Genomic DNA, 18,019 nt, shown 5'->3' on the forward strand with positions numbered 1-18,019 from the left:
TAAATTAAGTCTTTGCTGTTTTTTTTTTTAATAGCTAATTTTACTAACTGTGAAATCACTTACATTAATGCATTACCAATGATTTAACTGATTTGCAATGTAGTGATGAAAACACTGTCTTTTCTTAGTGGATAAATATGAGTTTTGAACGACCCACAGTCCAGCACCAACATTTTAATCTCATACTGAGGAAATTTAAACTTGCTTTGTTAGAGTTTTCCTCACCAAAGATATTTTTAGCTAGTCTTGGTCTCATATTCCTCATGGAAGAAAGGTTGACTAACATTTTTAGTCATACTTTTAGTTCACAGAATGGACACTGTGTCGAAGTCTGTGTGAATACCTGTAGTCGTTTTCATTAGAACGGTAAAACATCCCCATCAGAGGCATTTGTGAGCCATCGTTCTGTTTACAACTATTGAAAGTCACCAGTTATCAGGGTCATGTTTTACACTGTTGAGAAAAATGGGATCTTACTATGGAAAAATTCTGATTTATGCTTCATGAAATGATTTCCAGGTATTTAATACTGACATTTAAAGCTTTCTAAGCTTTCCCTGTACAAGATATGCGCCACAAAGATTACTACTGGGAATATGTGGACTAGAGTTTTTATTAAGCACTGGCATCCCGTTAGTAACATGCCCCCTTTTACTGTCCAGGCCTGCTGGGACAGGCACTGTGACATCAGATGCTAAAGGTCTATACAAGCTACCATATTTAAAACCAAACCAAGAGCATCCAAGGAGGAAAACAGCGTATCTGTCAATGCAGGTGACAGAGCAGGTGTATGACATGAAAACAGTTCATCAGCAGAAACACCCAAAAACCTTACAGGGGAGATAAAAAGACAACTGTATTTCTAAGGATATAAGTGCTTGACTGTGTTTACGTGTGTGTGTGTGTGTGGGGGGGTGGGTGTGTGTGTGTGTGTGTGGACACCACTGTAGCCATGGTTCCCATTCAAAACAACAGGATTACAGCCTGCTGTTTGATTAGATGTCTGTTTGTCAGTGTGTTTCATTGTAATGAGTATAGCCCAGGCCACAGTGGCATGGGTGTGTGTTGTATTGTAATGAATATGGCCGAGGGCATGTCATTATCCCTTTTAATCAAGGAAGTAGAAGGATGAAATGAAAACCTGATGAGGGGGAATGATGTCAACCCTGAAAAGGATATTGTTGTGTGTGTGGGTGTGTGTGTGTGTGTGTGTGGGTGGGGGTGTGCGTGGGTGTGTGTGTTTGTGTGTACAGGTGTGACTTTGTGGAAAAAGATGCAAAATCATTGGATCTAAAATAAGAGTTTGAAAAAAAGAAAAAGATTTAAACAAGCTTTGCTCAAGTTGTGACATCAAGGGCTGTCAATAAAGTTTTTAGTTGCAATTAATATCAGGGTTGCTATCATTCTCCCTTTTCTATGTTGTATTTAAACTGTTTCATTTAGGATTTTTGTCCTGTTTTAAACTAAGGGTCATTGGGGCACAGATGGCTTAGGTCAACCCCAGTTCAAGTCCTGGCCTGTGGCTCCTCCCCTGCACGTCTTTCCCTACTCTCTCATCCTGGTTTCACTCTTTCCACTGTCCTCTCTGAATAAAGGCATAAAAAGCCTCAAAATGTATCTTGAACCCCCAAGGGTTATTGATATCCTGTCCTGGCACAGACCTGCTTTTATTTTGAAAGGACATGAGGACCTTTGGGTAGATTTAAGATTATTGCATGAACTTAATCATGAAAAAAGGAACTTGTTACGGATTGAAAAGGAAATAAGGGAACCGTAAAGGGATACATGCTTGATAACACACGGTGCAGATGAACTTTGACTTGTCCAATGAGCTGTCTGAGGTTTTTAAAGTGAAAGTGGTGGACTTATTCTTCATCACTGTAGCTGCAGGGAGATACTACAGTGGCTTAACCAGAGTGTGCTGAAAGGGATCATGAAGCATATAATTTATTGCAGTTTAAAAAAACGTAATGCTCTAATTATGAACCTTAATTAATCATGGTTAATGTATTGACTCAGACAACCCTGTAAGAACTGATAATGTAACCCTAACTCATAATGTAACTGTCCAATGATGTAACAAAATGCTGCAGTAACATTTTACTTCTGTTGTTACATTATAAAGCAAGCAAATATTTTTCTCTTAATGATGTAATAATTTTATTTTATCATAGAAAAAATCAGTGATTTCTAACCTGGCACACCAGATGGATGTGTTTCACACATCCATCTGTGAAACCACTCATAGACAGCAATTGGGAAAGGGCAGAGCCTTTGAAAAAAACTCAGAGGGTGATTGGATGAACATTCTGTCTGTCACATCTTTATGGGCCAATCAGAGCAAAAAAAAAACAAAACAAAACAAAAACAAATGTGACGCAGCCCCTGCCGAAGGAGTAAACTCCATACAGAACTGCATAACGTGAACCATGGCGACTGGTTCATGGCTCAAAATGTTACAAAAAAAGGGGCGCAGATGGCCTACTGGTTTAAGACGTGCCCTGTGTGCGCATGCGGCCCGAGTTTGAGTCCGGCTTTTTGCCCTCTCCTGCATGTCTCATCCCACTCTCTCGTCCCTGTTTCCAGCTCTACCCACTGTCCTCCTCTATCAATAACAGCACAAAAAGCCCAAAATAAATGTAAAAAAATGTTCCAAATAAATGAAAAGTAAAAACACATTATTGCTGTAACAACTGAGGTGGAGAGAGAAACACCCAGATCAGTATTCATAAAAATAGATCTTAATTTATAGTAAATGCTTTAATGCAGCTAGCCCTAACAAACCCTGCTGATCACATAACCTCCTTGGCGGAGGTAATTAAGAATTAGAGTTAGATCATATTTTAAAGTGCAGGAGTACGAATCACAACATTTTTAAAACACAAGCACTGTTCCATGGTCTTGCGTTGTCTGTCAATTAAGATAGAGCAAAAGTTTTTCAGTGAAATGAGTTCAGACAGTTTCAAATCAGTCTGGAGAGTATTCCATGCAGAGGGGGCAGCAAAACTGAACACTTTCCTTGTTCAGACCTGACACGAGGAACAAGCAGATGGAAAATATCACAAGAATGCAAGATGTAGTGACTTTTAGTTCTTTGAAGAAGAGTAACTAAATAGGGGAATATTGTTAAATAATTTGAGAACAATCACAAAAAAGTACTTCATGTGATTGAGTACTGTTTACTTCAAACTAAAAATGTGTTTATCAACTCAGAAAACTGGAGTGGAAATAGTTGTTTTGGGTTTATAAGAAACTGAACTGATTTTTAAAAACAACCTTCAACAGTCTGGTCTTTCAGTGTACTTAAATTCACTTTTTCACATTTGGTCCAACTTGTCATTTCATTGGTTGATTAAAGGGAAAATTCCCATGCAGATGCATGCTTATACTCAGGCCTGTGAACAACAATGGTTTAGCCCCTGTACACCACCCATGTGTGATTTATTAATATCAACTCATGTGTTCAATCAGTAGCATTGGTGATAGCCTTCAGGCTAATTTTCATCTAATTTTGGTGCTGAAAAGTTCTGTTTTGGTTCAACAGTTCCCCAGAAAGCAACCTCTGTTTCTTCTCCACTTGTGCAGGTCATGATGTGACTAGAAAGTCTGTGTCAGCCAAATACTTTAGTTTGATTGGCCCACCTGCTCTGTTAACACTCCTAAAAAAGGGCTAGAACAATTCTAAGAAAAGGGGGTTTAAATACTGAGTCACCCCTAAATAAAGTGTGTAGTTTTGTTGCATTGATAAGAATGGTAAGTATTTAGATTAGAAATGAAATATGGTTATCACAGTGTAATTTTAAAATGGGCCATGCTGGCTGACCTCCAAGAGGCTGGGCCTCTAAAGGTTCTCCTCTTTTCACCCCATCAGAGGCAGCATTGCTGGTACATAGATGAATATTTAAGGGGAAAAAAACAAAGGGAATAGGATTAAACACAAGATTAAAATTCATTAATCTCAAACATAAATGACACTGCCATAATTTTCAAGCTGAAGCATTTCAATCTGGCATTAGAAATTTAACATCAGCATGAGTTCAGTTCCCCTGTAAGGCTTTTTGAATTGTTGATAAGAATGAAACAAGGTGTACGACTGCCATCTAGTGGTGATTCTGTTGCAGTGTGTGATTAGGCTTTGTAGCTCCTATATAAGGACAACAGTAGATGATACACACCGTATTTATTGATGAAGGATTATAGACCATACAGTTGATTCCATAAATGGGGGCCTGCAACTGAAAAAGACCGGTCTCCTCTGAGTTTCCTCAGAGTCTGAGGGGTGATCAGTAGAGACTGGTCAGAGGAGCGGAGTGAACGTGTAATGTTAGTTCTGTAACAGCATTTTTACTCTGCCTGATACTTAAAATTACATTGAATCTAAATTTGAATCATTTGGCTCATCTAAGCAAAAAGATTCAGCTGTCTTGGCCACCATATGACTTTTCATTGGGTACAACTTTCTTTTTATTAGGTCAACCAAATCATTAGATCATTGATTAGTTACATTTTGACCTATACTGTTTGTGTTGGCATCTTGCACAAATAGTTTTTTTTTAAGGAAATATTTAATTTCCCCAAAATGTCTTGCAGGTCACATGAACCCTGCTCACTGTCTAGGCTGTATTCATCCCTGGTATTAAACACTCAAATCGAATCTGGATCCCATTGTTCATAGTCCAGCTCTTTGAACTGGCTTGTTGACAACCAACAAATCACTAGAGCTAAATGGCTAGTTGGGGTTGTCTTTACAGCTCCAAACTCTCATCCCCTTATTCCCATTTTCTCTCCAACACAATAAAAGAGAGAGGGAGCAAAAATGACTGGATATAAGCATCTAAACCAGGACCTGCCATTGGATTGCAGAGGAATATATGTATCATATATCTTCAAATTTTTTCTTGAAAATACAATACACTGTTCAATTAGTTTTTTTTTTTTTTTTAATATACAGCCAATGTATCTGAAACTGATTTTCCTCTATGCGGCTATTATGTCAGTTATAATGATAAAGTTTGACCACAGTGCTAGCAGGGCATCTCCTACTTTTTCAGTCACTGAGCTTTCTGTGCAAATAATGTTCAAAAAAGTGAAACCACTGGGACAGGAAGTGTGTGTAACATCCATTTATTACCACCTTATATGACAAATCTGGAAATTACAAACATCTGTTTAATTGAAACAATATCCTCAACATTTCAAATGAAAAGAAAAAATTAAAACCGAGAAAAAAAAAAAAAAAAAAAAAAAATTAAGTGATAAAGGTGAAAAGTCAACCTGAGAGACGGTATACAGACGATCGACAGACCTGGAGGAAAAAACAATAGAAGCAAAGGGGGGACGTATACAGAAAACATCCAGTATGATTAGTAATTTCACACAGATTTACACAAATTTTTCACATTTTAATCAGGTATTTTGTATTTTTTTTAAAAAGTAACACTCTTAAGAGCTTTTGGTTTTAGAGATGATTATAAACTTAAATGAACCTTTATCATAAAAAGGTCCTTCATTAAAAAATGAGCCACTGTTAAAAAAGTTTCTCCACTGGAGCTCATGATCTTACTAATTACAGGAAACCAATCAAATCACCAAAAAAGAGACATGTTTAACTCTTCTATCAGTTAGGAAAGAGTGTCGACAAGAGGATCAAACTTTGGTGCCAAAATGAGTCAGTAGCTTCATGTTTCAGTAGAAAAAGATCACTTTAAATTTGATTTTTTTTTGTTCTTTGTCTGTGTTTTCATCTGATCCATCCCCCCATCTCCATGTCATCCAAACATAGATCGAAGCACAAACTAAAATCTCGAGTGAGATTTATCTGCAGGACAAAAACTAACATGACAAATGATAGCAAGGATCAGTATGGTCGTCATAAAGCAAATCCAAAGATGCTGATGGATTGTATACGATTGACTGTGGTGATCAGAGCCAACACTCATGCACCGTTATTCCTGGGTGGGGCAGGCAGAGGAAAAGAACAGGGGAAGAGGAGCGGGGAAGTTCTTCTAGCACCCTGCTGCTATAAGAGACAGGAGTCTCCAGCAGACAAATACCCATCCTCTCCTCCTGTCCGTCCGCTCCAGAAATTTGCTTTGTTCTAATCCATAGTTCCTCCTACTCATCCTGAAATCATCCTTTACCTAACAGCCTCTGATTAGAAACAGTGCAAACAAGGAGAAATGTGCTTGAGGAGATCTCATCGCCAAAGCTTTGGTACATGCACAAAAAGAGAGTACCCTAAAAGTCTGCTGCCGAGAGCACTAAGAAAACACGACTATACACTTTATCCATAATATAATCAGTTTTCCTCTACACACTACTAACACAGGGTGGGAGAGGGGGAGGGAGGGAGAGGTTTAGGGGCCGAGGTACGGAGAAACAGACTGGTAAAGGGAGGATGGGAAGAGGGGAAAGGAAGATCAAGAGAATAGAGCATTTAGGCCCGTTCTCCACGGATACGACGTGCCAGCTGGATGTCTTTGGGCATGATGGTGACACGTTTGGCGTGGATGGCGCACAAATTGGTGTCCTCAAACAGACCCACCAGGTAGGCTTCGCTGGCCTCCTAAAAAATAGAAAAGCAGGAAATGCAACAGTTGTCAGAGGAGCTCAAATACATACTTTACCTTTTTTGTGTAACCCTTTCTTCAACTAGAAATCTAAATTTAGTCAGAGAAAGATCACGAGAGCATCTTTCATGTCATAACTTGGTTAAAGCCTTTAGACTAACACTCTGGATCAACTGTATTTTATGAAATGACATTGGGTATGGTAAGAGGTGTAACGATTCATGGGTGTATATTGATCTATTGATTGGCAGTGGCTTAGAGTTTTGCGGCTGAGGGAAAGAGGACATCCTCTCCTCTCTCAGCTGTATGGACATATTTCAGACAGACACTACCGCAGGATAGATCTCTACCCTTAGTTAACCGTCTATGTCTTCATCTTTATTTGCATACAACCGCTGTATGAGACTGTTCACAGATTAAAAAACAAACACTCAACTAGTTGTGGCTGAGCTAGTGGGAGCGTTGTCTGATGCTGTAGACTCCACATAAACAGAGGGGGAAAAGTCCACTGCTGCATGTCTCTGGTTTTATTTCGCCTTCTCACGTTAGATTTATTATGAAAATATAAGCTGTCCAAACTTAACGTGGTTCAAGCCAGACAGCTATTGCTGTGTACCCCCCACCCTCTCGCTATCATTATGAGGCTGCTCATCACAGGAGCGTCTTTTGAAATTATTTGCTCTAGTGTTACCTCACCATTTATTAAAATTAAGGTTGCAGTAAATCAAAAATAATAACAACATCCCTATAATATCATAAGCCACATATTTAACCTCATTTAAATCTCATAATGTACCAATATTTTACAAATGAACTATCTGCCACATTAATAGGCCCCTGTGTAAAGTATGTAGGGCTGAGAGAGAGCAGAAATATCTGTTCAAGTCCACATGTGTATATAAGTTAAAGAAAAACACTAAAATGGAAAAAAGGCCAAAAATGTTGATAAATATTATAAAGGGTTTCAGAAAAAGTCCATATTGGTGCTTTAGAGTGACTGGAGGATGTGAGGAAATAAAAATGTTTGGTACTGAAAATGTCTGCGGATTTAAATCAACATGTTTAACACAAATACTCATAGTTATGTTCCTAATTTAAAGATAAATGAGTCTTAGTTTAAAGAAATGAGACAACATTTACCACATTAAAATTGTTATTGTAGTGAAATGCAGGTCTTTGTTCTTTTTATCAAAGAAATGTTTTTACTAAATACAAAGACCTGTAAACAATTTAAGTGTAGAAATTGTTTTTCTGTTACTGTGTGAAATTTGTACATAAAATCGCCTGGTATCGATCATAGGCCGCTATATCGAATTGAATTGAAATCGTATTGTGGCAGATTTTGATATCAGCAAATCTCGTATCCTCGTCAAAAATATCAATATTGAAACGTATTGGGATGAAACTGGTGATCTATACCCCTACTTTTTACGCAGTCCTGTCTTTATGACTGTAATTAAAGCAATAACGTGATTATTTATTGACACCCCAGCATATAGTATTACTGTCATTCCCAGCTGGAAGTGACTTAAATTTGAAGCTTTTGTTTTCACACCTTACAGGTAAGCGGAGTTATGTCAGGATCAAATCCTCCTTTGTCTTCTTTTCTGCCTCTCTCTCTTTTTCTGTCTCTGTACATAATAGCTTAGCTATATGAGCTCTTTACCCCACTGTACGAGGATACATCAAAATAATAATTCATTATAATTATTATTATTATAGAGTATCTACAAGTGTGAAGCAATGTCATGTGTCCCGCTTCAAAACAGATAAAGATCGTCCTTAATTATTTATATCCACGTTGTGTAGCCTGGTGAGCTCCGTCCTGCCGCAAGTTCACTTTATAGGAAGCTTATAAAAAGTTATGGACTACTTTAGAGCTTGAAATGACCTACAAACATCGATAACCTTCAACTACATTTCCAAAAAAGAGTAGGTTTAAGAAAAGTTCAGACTGTCTGCGTCTTCATCTTTATTTGCATACAACCGCTGTATGAGATCATTCACAGATAAAAAACAAACACTCAACTAGTTGTGGCTGAGCTAGCGGGAGTGTTGTCTGATGATGTAGACTCCACATAAACAGAGAGGGAAAAGTCCACTGCTGCATGTCTCTGGTTTTATTTCGCCTTCTCACGTTAGATTTATTATGAAAATATAAGCTGTCCAAACTTAACGTGGTTCAAGCCGGACAGCTGTTCTCTGTATACCCCCTACCCTCTTGCTATCATTATGAGGCTGCTCATCACAGGAGCGTCTTTTAAAATTATTTGCTCTAGTGTTACCTCACCATTTATTAAAATCAAGGTTGCACATATATGTGAGCTCACTTTATAGGAAGCTTAAAAAGTTACGGACTACTTTAGAGCTTGAAATTACTTACAACCATCGATAATCTTCAACTACATTTCCAAAAAAAGGGGGCTTAAAAAAAGTTCAGACATTTTTACATCTGCTGATGGGACAATTATGCTCGACTTTGCTGCTGCAGCATGCAGTACGTGTGGTTATTAAAAGCCTAAACTTGAACATTTCTCATCACTGATCTACACACAGAAAGAAGAAATAAAGTGTTTTGTAAACCCACAATACTGTGGATCACATTACAGCCAGCAGTGCACTTTAACACTTTGACTTTAGAGAGGACCACACCGCTGTACCAGCGCCATGCCGGGGAGCCAGGCCATTGCGTGCAGTGCACAAGTTTAAATGTGCCGGTATAGCTCTGAGCACCTTCATCATTTGCCAAATTTAGATTAAATCATAAACAGGATTTCATTTATCATGTTAAAGCATCTTCTCACACTGGCAGTGGTGCTGCTGGTGGAGAGGAACACATAGTTTCAAGGCATTTATTTAAAAACCTGCACTCATCATATGGCACCATGTTACCGACGGTAACTGAAGCAGTGTCGTGGCTATTTTTTAATACCTGGTATATGGTATTACCGCCCATTTCTAATCTGTAGTAGGTCCCATTGGTTAAAAAAGTAATCCTGTGCAGAAGTCCGAATTGAAATCAGCAGGATAGACTTTAATTAGCATACTTAACAAGCTAACTTACGGTTGTATGATGATATGTTCAATTTGGCTGAGAAATTTTTGTGTTTAAAGAATGGGTATAAATATGTCAATATATCAATTAAAATAACCTAGTAATTCAAAAATGTATTTATCAATATTTTTATTCATTTAAGACATTTTGGAAGGAGGCTGCAGCATTATTAATAATTTAAATGTAATTCATTCAGCCTATTTACTTTAATACACTTTAATCTAATTTTTAAAAATAATTAAATTCAGTTATTTATTTGCTGTAATTACTGTACTGAAAACGCACCAAACTGTGACTTTAGAACTGAGGTACGTACCAAACCAAAATTCTTCCATACCGTTACTTCCAATTTCCACATACAGCAACCGCGCTGCAATCCGCCGGTGAATCGCCGGTACTGCTAAGCTAATTGCTCGCTCTCTAGTCTATCAGAGCAATCCCACAGGCGGCACTCCAATCTGGCAGTGGCGCGTGCCTGGAGTGCCGCTCCACTTCGTTCGAGATACGCTGCAGGTCTATTTTCAGCGCCGACCGCTACAAACCGCGTCAATACCTGTCAATCAGAAAGCTCTACAAAAAAAGGTAATGAGTGTAGAATATTCGGTTCTTACAAAATACAACACAATGCACTGACTCCCGATCGTAAATCATCACTATATCAACATTACATCTCATCCTGCAGCGAAAGCAAAGGGTTACCGAAAGGTCAGTGGTTCACAGAGCTACAACGGTGCCACTGAAGAGGAAAAGTTAACTCTTGAGGACATCTAGCAAAAGACTTTTGAATAAAATCAAAGATCCTTCAAGCAAACATTAACCTTTAAACTTCCTAATGTACTCCCCCAATGGAGGAAGAAATAATATCATGGACTTATACTGCAAAGGATGATAAATTAAGCCCAAAAGGTACAACAGTTAACATACTATTATGTTAACTATTGTTTACGTTATAGTATGTCATAGTAATAGTAGCATAATAGCTGTTAACATACTATTCGGTGAGCAGCGCTGTTGTCCTATGTAGAAATTGCGAGTTACACCCCTACAGTAAAGTGTTTCTTTTATGTGGAGCAGAGCAAATGGAAGTGGGAACTACAGTTCCCATCAGCCTTTGTGTACCCATCATTCTTTGCACTGCACTCGGCTTGATTTAAGACAACAAAAAAGGTGCATACTACAAGTGGTGAGGGAGGCTCATAGTCTATGGGGGCACCCAAGAGACAGAAGTTTTTAAAATTATGGAGGCTCCAGTGACTTTTCAGTCTGACATGTAGAGGGATTTTGATTTCCCAGTGTCAAGAAATGAGAAAGGAGAAAAGGTGACAGGCGAACTAAAACAGCACAGACATTGTCATTAACCGCCTTTGCAATGAGTACATGAAAATTCATCATATCCAGTGGCAATGATAATGCGGTTTATCACTGAGCCCTTATGTTTTTTTTAACAGACCTGCAGAGCTCCGATGGCTGCACTCTGGAAACGCAGATCGGTCTTGAAGTCCTGAGCGATTTCTCTGACCAGGCGCTGGAAGGGCAGCTTGCGGATCAGCAGCTCAGTAGACTTCTGGTAACGACGGATCTCACGCAGAGCCACAGTACCAGGCCTTCACAATAAACAGAAATCAAGTTATAAGGAAAATCTCATATCTGAATCAACAACATTAAAATTGAACATTTATACAAAGCAAGAAACTTGTGAAAAATTTCTATCTGATGTTTGGAATATTCTGTGTGTGAGCCAATTTTGCCTGTCTCACCTGTAACGATGGGGCTTCTTGACACCACCTGTAGAAGGAGCGCTCTTACGAGCGGCCTTTGTGGCCAGCTGTTTACGTGGGGCTTTGCCTCCAGTGGACTTACGGGCAGTCTGCTTTGTACGGGCCATGGCTACTAAAGATTACCTGAATAAAAGGAAAATAGAACATAAAATGTGAATTACAGCTACAAACAAAATTTCATGGACAAGAGATATATATACTTTCAAGTCATCCTCTGACCCCTTTGTACCTTCTTCTTCCTTTTCACACAGAAATATAGTTTTGAATTTGTTTATGACAAAAAGTGCAAATACGGTAACAGAGAGAGCTAAGCACTGTGTATAGTCCTTAATTTGACTCTTTTTTGGATCTATACTGACACATTTACAGTGTAGAGTCTTCATCTGTTGGGGAGTAAACTTGATAATGGTAATTAAGCCCTTCTACAGGAACACTGTTATTTTAAATGTAACAGTAAGTGTACTTTTTGAACGAAAAACTTTAAATAAGTTAACTTTGTGGATATGTAAACACACGAGAGACTCCCTATCACAGTTAACCCGACAAATGTCAGTCAATATTAACGACGACACTATTGGCTGTAAGAAAACTACGTAAGAAAAAGCACAACGTATAAACCAATCAGCATGTCAACTCGTTGATGTGGGCGGGCTCTGTGGCTCCCTTTTACTGTTGCTAGGTCCGCCTACCCCGCTGTGATGATGGCGGCGGTTTGATGCGCAAACGGGATAAAGACCCAGGGCAGAAGAGCAAAGGAGAAGCACATAAACAACTCAACATTTACAAATAATCGCTACTCCTGCGTAACGGAAAAGCGGACAACAAGAAAGAAGACATTTTGAGGAACTCATAGAGATGCATAAGAAAGCTGAACGGTCACTAACGGCTGCGTAGAACCGAGCTGAACCGGCGCATAATTTGAAACAGAATTTCCCCTCATCTGAACGACTGCAGTAAAGGCTGCATTTCACCGTCGTTTCGACTGCTGTGTTTGTTATTGTAACACACGGCTAAATTCGAGGTTTTTCACCTTTAAATGTTGTAAAAACAAGAAAAAAATACAACTTGAGATACAAAGTTCACTCACAGACAGATGAGCATATTTTGAAAGGCTTACCTTGGGAGAAAGTTGGTAGAAGTCGTGAGAAATGTTTCGCTTGTCTCTATTTTCTTCTTCGTATCCACAATGGGAAGCAGCGTCCAGCGGGAAAATGGCCGCCGCGTCAATCATGTGTCCCACAATGCAACAGTGGTCACTTTTATTAGTTTGTTGAACAGGACAAAATATCGGCAGTTTGACAGTTACATGTTTGGGAAGAAGAAAATTAAGACTTACGTTTAGTCCACTTAAAGGAAAATACATTTTCTGCTAATGTTAAATATGTTGTGCGCTTTCCTTTTTCAAACACGTAAACAACCCTGGTCAAACCGAAAGTAACTTGTCATCAAAAAAGTACACAACTTTATATCTTTTAAAGCAATGTTAGAAGGCGCTCTATTATTGGAGCATTGCTCTACAAGTGACTTAATAAACAGGAAGTTGTAGAGAGTGATACAGGCTAAACCGTGCTTAGAACCATAGTACCAGTAATTTCAGTTCTTTTTTATTTAGTGTTTGATAATTCTAAATCTGCTAATACATATGTTGATTCAGATGTAAGTAAAAAATTGTTTCAGCTATTATAAACCTCATGTTTACTCTAATGTCATGACTCATTACTTGGCTGCACCATTACTTTTCTTTACTCACGTCACCACCTTGGATGTTTGACCCTTTTATTGATTTTATAAAACAAACATGATCAGTAATTAATATTTGTTTTTGATTAAAAACAAATCCTCTATAATGTCAATGTGAAAACAGATTTCTGCAAAGGCAATGTCAAATGAAAATATGTAATTTAAAATAAGCAACTGTATAAATATAAATTCCCTTTAAATTGACTGACCTAATTCAACAGAGGTGAGGTATTTTATTGCAGGGAGCCTTCTTAAAGTATATGGATTACTGAGAATAGAGACTTTCAGCATCTGAGTGCGGTAAATGGATTAGATTAGTTATTAGTGTGGTAAATAGATGAATTAGTGCAAATATGTACTGTATATGAGGTGAGACATTACACTGCAGACATTTGGGTATTTATTAACCACTGACATACAAACAAAGCCAACATCCCTCCCTAGAGCATTTTATGTGTTACAGCCATTAAGCTGCCAACAAGGACATGGAAACAACAAATTCATCCCAATTAAATGTCTGGTTATAACAGTCAAACAAATGTTGGATGCTGTGAAATTAACATTAAAAATGAAAGCTAGCTTACAAAAAGCTATTGTCCTTAAAAATAGCCAAATAAGACTGCATAATTACATAATTGTATCCAAAAATGTGTAATAAAAAGCCACTTCCATTTTTGTCTTTCTTTGTGTGTTTATAGATAGTTCTCTAATATATTTCTTTTTTATTTGATTCATTTGTTTAAAAAATGTGAATAATCTCAAAGAACATCTACCTGTTACAATGAATTTTGAGCCACTGTAATAAAATATAAAAAATACCTAGCTGCATTATTAGATTGCATTTCTTTTCAAACTAACTTTTATAATCTGGGGATAATAATGCTCTATTTTAACTTTCTGTAATAAAGCATGGTAGACTGAAAATAAATTGCCCTTTGGGCATGAATAAAGTCATCTGAATCCAACTTAACTCTTACAGCTTTCTTCTTAATCAATTTTTTAATCCTAAAAAATGTCAGAAACATGTGAGAGATGTCCATTCAAATTTCCAGAGGTTCAAGGTGACCTCAGTTAATTTGTTTTGTATAATCAACTTAAAATTACTGGATGCAAAGCAGTTTTTGTTAAAAAAAAGAGGCTGAAATCATGACTGAAAACAGTGGCAGAATTTTTTGTCCATTGACACCAAGTTCTAAAAAGACATTCACCCAGAGCTTTATTTAACCACGAGGATCTATTTATTATGTTTGTGAATTCCGCAGTACAAATATCTTGCTTTTAAAAATGCCTGAAATCAAAATCAAAAACACAGTAGAAAAAAAGGTTATTGTATCAACCTGAGAGAGGAACAAAAAGTCAAACAATACCTTGACATATTAACGTGGCTGAAAATCAAAATATGTTCAACATAGGTCTGCTACATATACGCCTGTGTAGTCTGCCAAAAATGCAGGGTCATCAAAGCACAATGACATTTCTAACTGACGACCAGAATCAATCTTTAAATTTTTGATACATTAAACAGTAACAGTAGAAATACACCATTATTGTAAAAAAAAAAGAAATCACTACTTTTACAACAAGTTTCTATTTGAAAAAAAAGAAAACAAAACAAAGACCCATTACATCAATGTTTATGTCCGTATGAAGATGAAAATGTCTCAACCTTACTGCTATTTCCTATGCCCAATCCTTAAACTACTCTTATCTCTCAAAAACAGCCAACCCAAAGAGAAGGCTTTCCCTCTAAGCTAGCAAGTTAAACGTGGAGTGTTACTGTGATTTTAACTTTCAAACGTACATGGTATTTCTAAGGAAACTTTGCTTCTAATAGCACCAAAGAGGACATAATCACACAATTTACGGTTATCACAATCATATGATATATATATAGAACCTCAACCCAAGCTACCAACTAAGTATAGAGGAAGGAAAGAGTGGCGAACAAACAAGAGGATAGCGTACAACAAATCAGGAAACATTTTAAGCACGCTCCCCACGGATACGGCGTGCCAGCTGGATGTCTTTAGGCATGATGGTGACACGCTTGGCATGGATGGCGCAAAGGTTGGTGTCCTCAAACAGCCCGACCAGGTAGGCTTCACTGGCCTCCTGCAAACAGCAGAGTCAAGACTTTTATTAGCTGGAGTAATTAAATTTGCAATTAAATAAAGAGTTTCATATAGTTAGTGCTGCACACCTGCAGAGCTCCGATGGCTGCACTCTGGAAACGCAGATCGGTCTTGAAGTCCTGAGCGATTTCTCTGACCAGTCGCTGGAACGGCAGTTTGCGGATCAGCAGCTCAGTGGACTTCTGATAACGACGGATCTCACGCAGAGCCACAGTACCAGGCCTGGAGAAAAGAGGTGAAAAATAGGGAAAATTGGATTTTTAAACCAGCCCAATTTTTCAGTTTCACCACATCACATCATGTTTCTGTCGCAGTACAATATCAGCTCCACTAAGCTACTCTTCTAAAATCTTCTCTTCAGCAGCTAAAATTTCCTTTAGAGACATGTGCAACTATTTGGTTAAATTGTGCTGGGTATTATGTTATTTCTGACACAAAAAAGGTGTTTCATGATCTTACCTGTAACGATGGGGCTTCTTGACACCACCAGTGGAGGGAGCGCTCTTACGAGCGGCCTTTGTGGCCAGCTGTTTACGTGGGGCTTTGCCTCCAGTGGACTTACGGGCAGTCTGCTTTGTACGGGCCATGGCTACTAAAGATTACCTGAGAAACCATGACAAAGTTAAAGTTGAGAATACAGACATTTAGATCAGGATTTCACTTTTAAAAATAAAATAAAAGGCTTTTAAAGACCTGAGCTGAGAAAAATCAATACCACTTTTTGAGCAGCAGACAGTCAAAAATGAAAGGCATGCAAGATTTCTTGGTACGCTAAACCAGGACTGAATTTTCTGATCTAATGCTATGTTTAAGACATTTTTGGGATTATAAATGCCCAAATCTGATGATTTCTTGTATATTTAATGTCTCAATGCTACCAATATAGCATATGGTGATATTTACCATGATATATTTTCAGTTGTGCTAACCTGATACTGAAGAGTTTCATTATTAAAAAGGAAAATTACACCTTTTTTGTCAGAGGATCTGTCAAAATAATCTAGGCCTGTACATATTTTGTTGTGGGCAACTTGGTAGGCCTAAGAACTATAACATGGATGAAAATATACACACAATTAATGATTAATAGCAGATAAAGTTGGCCAGAAATCAATGTTTGGCGAAGGCATGTCTTAGACAAGCTACCATTTAAAAATGAAGATCTCTGACAAATAAAAGAAATACTTTTTTTGGCCTTAAATTTCACATGTCAAATTTAAGGCTTTTAAAGACTTTTCAGGGATCCATAAGAACCCTGTTAGATGAATATAATCACACATTTTAGTAACTGTATTAATATAGAATTTTAAATCAAAATTCATTACACAGATATGAGAATAAATAGTAAAACAATCTAAAACTGTTTAAAACACCTTAACTGATAACTGATGTTCTGTAGAATGTCTTTTTAAATAAATATCGCAGAAATGTATTTACATTTGCAATTGGATCAAGGTGTAATTTCGACTTTTTAATCATCATATCAGAGGCGGGATGTGTTACAACAGTCAATATCGGACAGCTAAGTTTAATTTTCCCATTATTTTCCAGGGTAGCTTATGCAATAACCGTCATTTAAACATGACAGGAAAGCCGCCGAATCACACCACAGCTCTTTATCAGGCACACCAATCATGTTCTTCATACGAGCCTCTAAGGTGGGATATTGTTGAAATTTCGACCAATCACAAAAAAATAACTACCATTTCAACCCCGCCCCTTGCGCAACGAACCAGGGTACGTTCATTTCTTTACACCGTACCACCCGGTGGCGCGCAAGCCTTGATTTTTTATTCAGAATGAGCTATTTTAAAGGAAACCGAGCGCCACCGCCCTCTTCTGCTGACCAGTATTTGCAAACAAGCGCACCTAATCATGATGGCTGGCCGCTGGCTAGAAGAATGTAAACGGGAAGGAAAAATCGTTGTAGCAAACGACGAGGATGATGATAAAAAACGTCGAAAGTAAATAAAACCGCGGCGCTAAAGTTAAAAATACTTTTTCGAGATGAAACTAGAAGTTCTTGGGGATCTATTGGTGGACAATATTTTGGCAGATGACCCCTCACTTTAGGCGCATTTTCGAGACAAATTCGACTGGATCACGAATGCCTTTTCGGTCCCCTACTCCCCGAGCAGGCACATAATAGCTCGACTGTTTTTCGTTTTCTTTACCGAAGAAAATAAACTAAAAACACGAACATCCGACGAATAACATAATATGTAACGATAGATGGTGGTTTTATTAAAACGCTACTACTTACCTTTGGAAACTAAGTGACCAATGGAAGCGTGAAAACAAGAATTTATTCTTGAGTCTCTAAAGCGTTGTTCTCGCAATAAAATGAAGGGAGGAAAAAAAGGAAAAAGAACATAGGAAAGCAACAGGAGACACGTTTCCCATGATGCATTTGGAATAAACATATTACACACATGCTACACCAGTATAAAACAATCACATGTCCACACTGATGAATAGGCACAAAAAGTTTTCTCAATTTTGGATTTTTACACTTTTATTAGGTTAGGTTTGCTAAGTTTATGATTAAATATCTGGATCCCAATAAGACTTAAAAGGTTTGAAAGGACCGTGGGTGGTCAAGGAAGAGAAAATGGAGTCACAGAGGCTACCAAATTGTTTTTTTTCACTGTTCAATTTTATTTACCTTTCTATTAAGAAAATATATATTTATATTATTGAATATCATCGTAACACTATTGTTCATTTTTTTACACCAATAGATCG

At 37.7% G+C, this 18,019-nt stretch overlaps 1 protein-coding gene across 1 annotated transcript; it reads right to left on the reverse strand.

Moving 5' to 3' along the window:
• Window positions 1-5,120: 5,120 nt before the first annotated feature.
• LOC121522249 (histone H3-like centromeric protein CSE4) lies at window positions 5,121-17,691 on the reverse strand. The gene is made up of 7 exons (XM_041806416.1): window positions 17,538-17,691; window positions 15,734-15,877; window positions 15,343-15,496; window positions 15,134-15,254; window positions 11,382-11,523; window positions 11,075-11,228; window positions 5,121-6,565 (listed from the first exon to the last, which is right to left on the reverse strand). Exons 2-7 carry the CDS (start codon window positions 15,859-15,861, stop codon window positions 6,437-6,439), a joined length of 828 nt encoding a protein of 275 aa, XP_041662350.1. The 5' UTR covers window positions 15,862-15,877; window positions 17,538-17,691; the 3' UTR covers window positions 5,121-6,436.
• Between the last annotated feature and the right edge of the window lie 328 nt (window positions 17,692-18,019).

The sequence above is a fragment of the Cheilinus undulatus genome, linkage group 2 (assembly GCF_018320785.1).
Source record: "Cheilinus undulatus linkage group 2, ASM1832078v1, whole genome shotgun sequence".
NCBI classification, from domain to species: Eukaryota; Metazoa; Chordata; class Actinopteri; order Labriformes; family Labridae; genus Cheilinus; species Cheilinus undulatus.

What these genes read in the sequence shown, in the direction of transcription:
- LOC121522249 (XM_041806416.1), bottom strand. Translation starts at nt 15,861, where the DNA reads ATGGCCCGTACAAAGCAGACTGCCCGTAAGTCCACTGGAGGCAAAGCC. An exon ending in CAGCCATCGGAGCTCTGCAG is followed by an intron (nt 15,255 to 15,342) that starts GTGTGCAGCACT and finishes TGCTGTTTGCAG; the next exon opens with GAGGCCAGTGAAGCCTACCT. An exon ending in ACGCCGTATCCGTGGGGAGC is followed by an intron (nt 11,524 to 15,133) that starts GTGCTTAAAATG and finishes TTTTATTCAGGT; the next exon opens with AATCTTTAGTAGCCATGGCC.